The 11,492-nt window shown below is 45.4% G+C and overlaps 1 protein-coding gene across 1 annotated transcript; it reads right to left on the reverse strand.

Annotated features, from left to right (window-relative positions):
• Window positions 1-1,549: 1,549 nt before the first annotated feature.
• Window positions 1,550-7,562, reverse strand: LOC137898728 (sodium-dependent neutral amino acid transporter SLC6A17-like). The gene is made up of 11 exons (XM_068742771.1): window positions 7,292-7,562; window positions 5,669-5,826; window positions 4,548-4,674; window positions 3,925-4,106; window positions 3,727-3,837; window positions 3,407-3,648; window positions 3,080-3,272; window positions 2,795-2,987; window positions 2,518-2,677; window positions 2,214-2,376; window positions 1,550-1,951 (listed from the first exon to the last, which is right to left on the reverse strand). The coding sequence occupies exons 1-11, from the start codon at window positions 7,560-7,562 to the stop codon at window positions 1,550-1,552; spliced, it is 2,202 nt and encodes a 733-aa protein (XP_068598872.1).
• Between the last annotated feature and the right edge of the window lie 3,930 nt (window positions 7,563-11,492).

The raw sequence follows: 11,492 nt of genomic DNA on the forward strand, positions 1-11,492 counted from the left end.
ACTGGATAACAGTAGTACTTGTACATGGCGCAGCGGGTATCTGGCTCACATAGACTTTGCCACACTAGCAGAAACAACTTGTTGAATGTTGGATGGAAAGTGATTTTTCTCTTTGTCAGCTCTAGTAGAGCAACAATGTGCCGGTAATGAGTCTAATGAGTCTAACGCAAGGTTGTTACACACAAGGTCGTTACACACAAGGTCGTTACACACAAGGTCGTTACACAAGGTCGTTACACACAAGGTCGTTACACACAAGGTCGTTACACTCAAGGCCGTTACACACAAGGTCGATACACAAGGTCGTTACACACAAGGTCGTTACACAAGGTCGTTACACACAAGGTCGTTACACACAAGGTCGTTACACAAGGTCGTTACACACAAGGCCGTTACACACAAGGCCGTTAACACACCGGCTGCTCTGTTGAGCAGACTGCAAAAAGACCCCAACAGTCAAACTGGCAGAAATATAATCAAACGTTATCATTCATATACATTTAGCTAACCTGAGCTACATTGTCTGAGCATCATTTCATTAACACTGAAAAAGTATCTAAATGAATGGCGTGTTTGACCTTGAGTCTCTTGTGCTTCCATGGACACATGATTGTCCAACTCTATGCTTGGTCGTCTTCTTCATAGCATTTATCTAACACAATATACAGTACATTTCATCTCATAAAAACAACCCTGGAGGACATGTCATCTATACTGATGCACTAATTAGGCCGTCATCCTAATCGCAGCTTGTGCTAGTGTGGCTACAATCGGGGTCACGTAGGCCCATCCTGTCATCCTTTGTGGTGCTGGAGGGGACTGGAGCCCATCCCAGCTGACATTAGGCTAAAGGGTCAACGCTGTCATGGGTTCACCATAGACAGACCAATGGACAGAGAAACAGCCATTCACTCATGTCTATGCTGCATGTTTACAGGAACACAACAACCAGCGGTCTACACACAACTACGTGTTACACAATACACATGACCTCCACTGCCCAGCAGCTTCATCACATTACATGCACACAATCACGCAAAATACACACATATATATATATGGTCACTTTCAAAAGATAAAACTTTGTTGTTTGTCACACCTACACACACTACGAATATACAGGGATATAAATATAGTCTATTTAACCCTTAGCAATATGGGTTTTAAATATTGAGATAAATAATATGATCATAAATGATCACTATATATTTGGGAGGTGTGCAGAGGATCATTGTACTTCATCAGAAACCCTTAACCTGTAACCCTTAACCCTTAACCCTTAACCCCTAACCCATACAAACACGTAGCATGTGAGCGTCAGCCTCACCCTTACATTTGTGTTTGAATTACTGTTACGATGGAACTCCTCCATCTGTTGCATGTGGCTTGTTGGTGCTATTTTGTGATGCCTGCATGCATCCTGAGGAATTTGGTGGCTTCATTCGGTTTTGTGCTGTGGCGGGGGGGGGGGGGGGGGGGGTCTCTGTGCTGCAGTGCCCCCCGGTGGTTGGGAGATAAACCAGGTGTCAGAAGGCTTTGCGGACAGCAGTCAAGAGTCAGACTCTGGTGTGCTTGGTGTGGTAGGTGTGGTAGGTGTGGTAGGGCTAATGGCAGCATTCTGGTAGCTGCTACCATAGCAACTGTTTGGAGACAGGGAGTTGGGGTCCAGAGGTTTGGTCCGTCCAGGAGTCAGGTAGGCTTTATGTGCTGGTGATGGCGTCTCGCCGGGCTTGGCGCCAAGGATGAATCTAGCCTCGTCCTGCTCCTCCAGGCTGGACATGTCCTTCATCATGGTGTTGCGGTAGGCGACAGACAACTTGTTGGAGCCATCGGATATCAGGTTGAAGCGACGAGCGATGAAGACAATGGGCAAAGGGAGCATGGCCAGTACGATGAGAGCGAAGCACATGGCCAGCGCCCATGGAGGGTAACTCTGGAATTTCTCCTCAGCCTGCAGAGACACAGAGAGGATTTAGTGATTATGTTTAATTCAAATAAAAAACACGTTATCCTAAAGGAGAGGAGCACAATCTGAAAATAACCAAGGCGAGAAATGGTGGGATGTGAATCACACAACATGCGACATGGCCACTCAAAGTTGTCTGTAGGTGATGTTGTCTGTAGTGTCAGACAGTCAAGGTAAACTGGGTAGATTTTATTCAGTGTAATAAACACACACACACACACACACACACAGACACACACAGACTGACCAGCTCTTGGATCCAAGCGTTGTAACCCGGTGGGCTGATGGACATCTCGATGACAGTGGCAGAGATGAGCACAATGAGACACAGAGGGGACACGTACTTCCACAGGTAGAAATAGATCTTATAAGGTCGGAACCCCAACATGTCCTCCAGATCCTGCATGAACCTGAAGGAGAAAGAACAGCAACACGCAACGCCGATGAAGTCCCTATTACACTTACACACCGTGAACCCGCCTCCATTTCAATGGATGCTTTTATAATAACTCGGATCTGACCATGGTGAACCAACAAACACACAGTTGTACCTTTTTGTGCCGTAAATCCAGGCGACAGAGAGGTTTTCCAGCATGACCACGACAGTCAGAGGCAGCCCAGCAGAATAGTCATCAAACATGGTGACAAAGTAATTTCCCGAGCGTTGAACGAACAACAGGCCACAGAGGAAGGCCACAATGCAGCAGCCCACTGAGACAAACACAGGCCAGAGGACAAGTCCCGCTCATTCAGGGACAATAATGACACAATGATCGTTGATACGACGGTTTCAATCACAATTGTGCTTATTAGTTGCGTGTCATTTACCTGTGAAAAGCTCCTTTTGGACCTTGTAGGCGTCGAGGACGGGCGTGGTGATGCCGGTCATGGTCCCGATCATGCTGCCCAGTCCGAGGTTGATGAGCATGAAGAAGAACATGACCGACCAGAAGGGAGATGCTGGGAAATGAGTCATCGCTTCTGTGAAGGCAATGAAGGCCAGACCGGTGCCCTGGACGGCCTGCAGAGAGAGAGAGACGGCCAGAGGAGGAAGGGCAGTTAACAGGCCATGAAGGTCTGGCTGCGGCAGGACCCACCGACCCAAAGACTGACCTTGTTGAGCTCATCCTCCAGGACGCAAGGCCCCAGACCGAGCTGGGCAAAGCCGCCCTCGCTCACCGTCTTGATGACGCCGTACATCTCGGCGTAGTCTGAAGAGGTGAGATGAGAGAAGTTCACATGTGGAGGGATGAGATCGTGACTCAGGACGTTGGAGTTGAGGTAGCCCAGGATCTTCTCTGCGTTTCTTCGGAGACAAAGGACAAAACCATTCAACAATTCAGTCTTACGTTACAGCTAAGAGCGATATTGTCTGGAGTGCTTTAATGAAAGCTACTTGTTGTATGAACATAATGAGAGCTTTTGCAGATGCAGACTTACTCTACGACACACTTTTCATTCATGATGTTGGCCTTGAAGCCCAGCACCGCAAACACGACCAGCGTGGCCAGAATGGAGGTGAGGAAGTTGATGACGGAGACGAGCACAGCATCGAAGTGACAGTTGTTGTCGATCTTATTATAACTGGAGAAGGCGATGACGCCTCCAAACCCCAGACCCAGTGCAAAGAAGACCTGGGTCGCTGCCTCCCTCCATATCTGGGGCTCCAGCATCTTCTCCAACTGTGACACGGAGAGCGTCAACCAGATTACTGAGCGTGTTTGCCAGGTGATTAAACCACAGGCACGATGCAGCCTCACCTTTGGCGTGAACATGTGAGCGATGCCGTCCACTGATCCCTTGAGCAACAGAACCCTGACCAGGAAACAGAACAGCACCACATAGGGGAAAAGAGAGCTGAAGTACATCACCTGTGAAAACGCAAATCAGAAAACATCATTTTTGGTGGCGTGGCACGAGCCGTCTCCCTCATCATGCCGTCCGTCCACTTCCTCTACCTTCCCAGAGGACGCAATTCCTTTGATGACAGCGAGGCAGACGATGATCCAGGCCACCAGCAGGGACAGAGTCATTTTGACGTTGAGGCCGCCGCTTTCTGCGATGGTGCTGGTGGTGTTGAGAGTCTGACGGTACCAGAAGTAGGTTGTAGCTGAGCTTTTCTCGCACTCCGGCTCTACAACTGTGTGTGTTGTTGCAGACAGAAGGAGACGGCGCTTTAGTTTTGCAGCACGGAGGTTTGAACGAAGGCAGCATGGTCGCCGGTGATGAATCGCTGTTTTGTTCCATAATGTGCTGCGTGGATACGGCGGTGTGAGGAGAACGAGTGCAGTGTCGCTATGGTTACAGTGAAACGCTTCACTGTCCTTCAGTCTGGATCTCTGCTGACTGTGCATGTGCCATCATGATCAGTGTTCCTCGGCTGCCCTGGGTTTATCTTATTATCACCTCTAATTAAATGCAGATGCATGTGTTGGCTTGTATCTATCAGCTTAAAAAAAATAAAAAAGTCTCAAAATCCTGAAGCGCCATGTGTATCAAATATGATACGTTTGGCAATAAAGGGTTAAAAAGCCTATTTATTTTCAGTGGAAAGCAAATAACGGTAAATGTATTTACTCACTGGCAAGTGACCCGTTCTTTCTGATGGGACAGTCGCTCCATGGAAGAGGATACTGGAAGGACTGGAAGAAGTAGAAGATGCTCCAGCCGATGATGACGTTGTAGTAGAGGCCAACAAAGCCACAGACCTAGATAGATCAATAGATAGATAGATAGATCAATAGATAGATAGATAGATAGATAGATAGATAGATCAATAGATAGATAGATCAATAGATAGATAGATAGATAGATAGAGAGAGAGAGATAGATCAATAGATAGATAGATAGATATATAGATAGATATAGATAGATAGATAGATAGATAGAGAGAGAGAGATAGAGAGAGAGATAGATCAATAGAGCAAGAGAGAGAGAGAGAGAGAGAGAGCGAGATAGATAGATAGATAGATAGATAGATAGATAGATAGATAGATAGATAGATAGATAGATAGATAGATAAATAGATAGAGAAAGAGAGATAGATAGATAGATAGATAGATAGATAGATAGATAGAGAGATAGATAGATAGATAGATAGATAGATAGATAGATAGATAGAGAGATAGATAGAGAGATAGAGAGATAGATAGATAGAGAGATAGATAGAGAGATAGATAGAGAGATAGATAGATAGAGAGATAGATAGAGAGATAGATAGATAGGACTAAATGATTGACTGAATGATTGACAGATTAATACTGACTGATTCATTGTTTGCTTGCTTGATTGATTGATTGATTGACTGACATATATGTGTAATTTGACACTTCACCGGATGTCCTCTGTCCTGTGAAGGTAACAGCCAGCACACACGACAGGACCATGTAAATGAGGCAGCAGGAGTCGTGCTTGTCCCAGGCTGCCGTCAGCCTTCTGAGGACTCACACCGTCCATTCACGAGCTAAATATGGCCGAACAAAGCATGCATAATTAACGTGTTCTCTTTTCAACAAACGCCTCCTATTTATAGCAACTCCTGCCCCGTAGAGGGAGTGAGCCAATCGACACGAGGAGAGTCACTCCAGATGTGATTGGCTCATGATTATAACACATGTACAGAGAACAGACGTTAAACTGATTTTCAAAGGCATCCCAAGAGTCTTTGACAGCTAAAGTGCTCCATCACGCTAAACTCTTTACCATCAGACTGGACATCCCGATCCCACCCAGACTGGGACAGACATAGTTCCAGACCCCGATGCTTCCTCGTCGGATCTTCTGTCCCACCGCCAGCTCCAAGAAGAAGAGTGGGATGCCGATGATGAGGAGGAGGATGAAGTAGGGAACTAAGTAGGCACCTGGAAGGCGAGGATGTTTGTTAAGCTTATGCTGCACATGTAGAAATAAAGACGTTTATTCCAGACTAAGTGTGATTTTCACTTTAGATGAAAACTTCAGCTTTTATGAAACCACTTTTCACAGTTGGCTGTACTACGTTTGGTCAGACTACAACCCACTGAGAATACTTTCTATGGTTGTTTATAAATGAAAATAAATATTTCTGAGGTTTTGGTGTGTAAGGATTCTGTTTTGGTGACAGAATCTACAGTTTGCAAGGTATGCTCTGGAGAAAGAAGGATTTGTTGTGGATGGATGGACGGTTGGTTGGTTGGGCAGATGCTCCCGTTACTTTGTACCCCCTATGGTTTCAAGGTCACAGGGTTAAATATAGTACGTTACATACAGTAGCACACATATTTGGTAGAGTGAGGAGTAATGATGCGGAGACAAAATAAGGAGGCCAAAGGCTAAATCAAGAATTTGAAAAATAGAGGATATCAAGGCTTAATGGAGCGAGGAGAAGTGGGCCATTATGAGGATCCTCAAATCAACCGCTGCATCCCAGGCTATTTAAACAGGAGCATAAAGATGGAACAATGAAGGGAGAAATGATAGAGGATGTGCCGAGGAGAAGGAACAACCGGAGTATGAGAGGATCCCGCTCACACAACTAATCTTTAATGTTCTTGCAATTGACTGGCTGACGGAGGAATGACAGCTCAGCGGATCACACAAACCGGAGACTCTAAGGGTCTGGGTCTATAAATAGTAAAGTGGTGAACGGAACGATTAAAGAGTGACGAAGTGACGAGTGATGAAGAGGCGTCCACACCGCCAGTGGACACCGGCCTACAGAGAGGACACAAAGGAAGAGTACGGGTTGAGCGCTCTGCCAGCACCCCTAATCAATAATGCCGCTATATTTAGCCCCTCGCTGTTTATAGCTGCTCTCTGCGCTTGTGCACTGAGAGGAAATGTCATGTTGTCCACGACACTAGTGGGTTTCTGCGCTTCTAAAAAGGGACAGATGTGGAAAAACAAGACTTCATTTATGAGCTCATCATTTTCATCATCACCACGGCCGTCGGACAATTCAAACTCACAGTCCCGATAATGACACTTCTAACATCCTGATGTTCACCTTTGAACCGACCGAGGCGACTCATCATTAGGCTTGTTAGCCTGAAATGTGTTCTCTGCATGGATTCACAATGATCCATCACAAGCGCCACTTAATGGAAAACCTACTTCATCGGCACTTTTATGTCATTACACCATCCTATATGATGCACTGCACTGTGGCCTCACAGCAGAAAGGTCCTGGGTTCAAATCCCCCACAGACTTTTCTGTGTGGCGTTTGCATGTTCTCCTAAAGTCTGCGTGGGTTCTCTCCACAGGGTGAACAATGTAAACTGGAATAAGCTTGAATTATGAATTAATAACGTTGATTTTTTTTTTTTTTTTTTTAACCAATAACTCACCTCCTCCATTCTTCTGACACAGGTAAGGGAAACGCCACACGTTCCCCAGGCCCACGGAGAAGCCCACCTGGGCCAAGATGTACTGCAGTTTGCTGTTCCACGCGGGACGCCCATCATTTTCGGGCACCTCGATTTGCGGGATGGCTTTCCGAGAGTTCAGGGAGCTGCTTTTGTAGTCAAGCAGCTCCTCGTGTGCCAACAGTTCCGCCACCGACTCCGTGACGTGCTCGTGGCTCTGCTCCCGCTGCGTCACCTTGCTGTTCTTAGGCATTGGGGCGAGGAACGGGCGGGGTGGCGAGAGACAGAGAAGGCGAGACAGAGAGCGGTAGAAAGAAGCGACACAGACAGAGAGTGAAGAAGCGAAAGGTGGCTCTAGCTATAAGGGAGATGGCGAGGAGTGATTTCTGCTCGGGCCCCTAGTCCTGTATCAGAAAAAAGCAGAAAGGTCAAATAGGACTTTTGTGTTCATGGGACATCGTCAAAATTTAAATTTAATAAAATGTTATTATTGGCTAAGCCAAAGAATCAGATTTGTCTTCTTGGGAGGCATGGTGGTGTAGTGGTTAGTGCTGTCTGTGTGGAGATTGTATGTTGGCTTCTCTCCGGGTTCCACCTCCAAAGACATGCAATTTAGGTGAATTGATTACTCCAAATTGTACGTGCGTGAGTAGCTGTCTGATCCGCTGGCGGCTTGTCCAGGGTGTAACCCCGCCTCTCGCCCGTTGACTGCTGGAATAGTGGACATTTGTCTTCTTGACAAGGATCTCTCAATACATAATAAATCTGACGTCCTTTCCCTGTCTGTGTAAACGACATGTGACACTTTCACTTCTCCATTTAATGCTTTGTTAATCTTGTAATAAGATTGCCACACATGACAGGAGACCATTTATCAAACCTGAGTGTCAACCGCAAAGACCTTTACTCTGAAGAAACTAACAACAAAACTGTTTATGGCTATTTGCTGATTCCAAATAAAATTCCCAATCATGCAATTTGTTATACAGTATTTAATTTCCCTGTTCTGCAAAGCTTAACTTTAGTGAAGCTCCTCCCTCCTTAGATGCCTCCCTGCAACATCCATCCTCACCCCTCTTCCAGGGAGTGGTTGGTTCAACCCAAACATAATGGAGGACATGAACACGGTGCTGTGGATGAAGCGTCATCACCTCATCGTGAGTCCCTGAGCAGGATCATTGATTATTGAGTCAACTGTCTCTCAAGCATACAAATCTGTATCTGAACATCGTGCTACATTATAGATGATGAATAAAAACTATCTGTGCCCACCAAAGCGATCAATTTCTTATCAATGTATTTCAGATGTAGAGAGAGAGAATGACGCAGCACCTGGAATAGCAGTGATGCACGCAAGCCTAAATCAATTCTACGTGCATAAACTCCTTGAAAACACTCTCAAACTCCTTGCAGACACAGAATGTGCATTTTCTTTCTTGCTTTTATTATATTTTTTATAGCAGATTTCCTCCTCTGTGCAGGTCAAAATGAGTCTATGATGTAATAATCCAGTCATTCGCAAGTCTTCATAATCCAGCATGCATTAACTGCTGCTTGTCTGTCTTGTCATCCAAATCCCATCCCATCCCACGGAATACAAGACACGTAATATCAATCATCCAGCCAGCACGGAGAAATGAAAATACATCAACTCAGTCTACGATAATCCCAAAACACCGAGTTCAGATGAGTCTGGCTGCACGGAGCGATTTTGTACCAGAGTTAAGGCCAGCGCATGGAAAAGACTTTCATCGAGCCTGCAGTCTTTCTCCTGCATTGAGCCTGATTATGATTTTGGAAGAAGATCCATATATTCAGCACCGGTTTATTATGATGATTTCAATTTGTGCAAATGTCTTTTTGATCTTGGCCTATTTAATCTTTCTCGGCATTAGAACAATGATGTCGTAGCAGTTTGTCAGGCCCGCTATTATGACTTCATGTTCATGAGAGGCCAGAGTTGATGTCTCCCAATGTCTCACTTGTCCAAATGCGAATAATTGTTTGGCTTGAAAAAGTTAATTTAATGAATAAACAGTAAATTACTGACTAATTTCCAGTCATTTAGAGTTATGGGTGCTACGTTGACCGATAGTGGGTAGCACAGTAGGAAGGTCCAAGGTCATCTGGAACCTTGCATGTTCTACTTCAGTGGGTTCCCTCCAGGTTCTCCGGCTTGCAGAAACAGAGGTGAATTAGTGACTCTAAATATGCAATGGATGGATGTATGGATGAAATGGACTACCGGTAATTATCTCAGCTATAAACAAGACATTAAAGGAACACAAGCAAATGCCTCACAAGGCAGGCCAAGCATAAAACCACAATCTCTAACAATAACAATAAAAGTACATAAATAATCAGTCAAATTGTTAAATAAATAAATAAAAATCTCAATTTTTAATAAGCCCGACCAAACAGAATGGCCGTCGGCCTGGCTTTAAACACAGCCACACAGCTTCTGGAAGACTGTTCCAGACTCAGGCTGCATCGGACTGAAACCTCGGACCATGTTTAGACCTGGCCCTAATAGGCACCTGACGGAGAACCCACCCTGAGGTTCTCAGAGCCCGACGTGGTTCCTAAAGCTCCAGCTGCAGGGTCTCTCTCCACTCGAGTCTTACCAGTTCATTCTAGCCAGTGTATGTGGTACACTGCAGTCCACACGCTTTCAGTAATCGATTTATGATCCTGGACACGCTGCCAAATCTGGACATTCTCCTCGTTTGGGTTCATCAGCTGCATCACGAGGAGGCGTTAAAGGTCTGAAGCATTTCATTTAACATTCTTCGGTGGAAGCATTAGATCTGCAAACTTTCAAAAACTCTAAAGTGGTAATAAAAGCCATGCTTTAAAGTTGACTCATCAACACCTCGACACTGATCACTGATAGTGATCGATAACGCGAGTTTCTGCTCATCACCGGTGATGCGACACATCCAAGGTCAAACGGCGTTATTTCCTGACCTCTGGAGCTCATTTCGGACACGATGCCAATTTTTTCCACATGAACTTCCGTCGACTTCAAACAAGCTTTGCCCCGCATTTAAAACACGCAGCAAAGCAAGTCAAACTTTTTTATTAGCTGTCCGTGAACTTTGTTTTAAATAAAATACATCTAAATGCAGGCGCTCACGCAAACCGCGCATGCAGTCTGTCCCTGTCAGAGACGCAGAGACAGGAGAGATGCTCACCGTGAGTCGACAGCATCCAGAGGAAATCTGCAAACCGTGGGTCCCGTCCGATGGGCAGCTGTGAGTCGGTGGGGGCGGCGGCAGCGTTCACGGGACACCGGAGGACGGAGGATCACGTGCGGCTCTGCCTGCAGCTGAAGAGTGCGGGGCGCGCACCGTGACGCACAAAGTGTCGCTGATTCATCACTGCCTGACGCGCGTTATTTGGGAGGTCCGATTCTCACAGGGACCGTGAAGGAAATCCGGGATGAGGAGGAATATGAAAATGAGGTTAAAACTGATTGTCAAGGTTATCATTCGTACCTGAGGAAGTGAGTATGTGACGCAGAATTCGTCATCAATTGATAAAAAATGTTTGAATGCTCTTGTTCCAGCGATGTGCAGTGTGAGCTGAGCTGAGTGAAGACATTTCATTCCTAAAGCCACATAAACACTCACGGGATCTAAAAACGCACCACAATCTATCTGTAAATATTACTTCTCTCCTGATCGTTTAAGATTAATTTGTATTTCGATGCTTTTACTTTAACCATTAACAAAGATAAATAGCCAGAACTAAATCAGAGCTATATAAAAAAAAAACCCAATAAACATATAATCAATTTCTCAGGTGACATAACTGGACTTTAAATACTTTACACAATCAGTAATCGTTAATATTAGATTATGAAGAGTTCTGATTCTGAGCTACTTCTACAATGGGCCCTTTGCTCTGTGACGCTTTTGAAGGACCTTCTTCAAGCTGATGACTGGGAGCCGTTGCTGTGGCAACCTCGGCATCACACGACAGACTCGTTTCATCGCTGCACTCTCCTTTCTGCATCAGTCCCTTGATAATCTGCTTTTTTTTAAAACTTGAATTTAAAGCATAAATCAATAGCTTTTTAAACATTCACAGAAGAGCGACCTGCTCGATATTCTCTCCTCTCGATGGTCAACGGTCTCTGAACTTCCTTTGGTGAGACAGGCAGCGTTTTGTCCCCCCCCCT

Source organism: Brachionichthys hirsutus, chromosome 8 (genome assembly GCF_040956055.1).
Source record: "Brachionichthys hirsutus isolate HB-005 chromosome 8, CSIRO-AGI_Bhir_v1, whole genome shotgun sequence".
NCBI classification, from domain to species: domain Eukaryota; kingdom Metazoa; phylum Chordata; class Actinopteri; order Lophiiformes; family Brachionichthyidae; genus Brachionichthys; species Brachionichthys hirsutus.

Bases quoted from the DNA above. Each gene is read 5' to 3' on its own strand.
- LOC137898728 (XM_068742771.1), bottom strand. From the start codon at position 7,562: ATGCCTAAGAACAGCAAGGTGACGCAGCGGGAGCAGAGCCACGAGCAC. The intron at 2,678-2,794 runs GTAAATGACACG...TGTTTGTCTCAG, and splicing joins CCAAAAGGAGCTTTTCACAG to TGGGCTGCTGCATTGTGGCC. The intron at 1,952-2,213 runs GTCAGTCTGTGT...GTGTCTCTGCAG, and splicing joins ACGCTTGGATCCAAGAGCTG to GCTGAGGAGAAATTCCAGAG.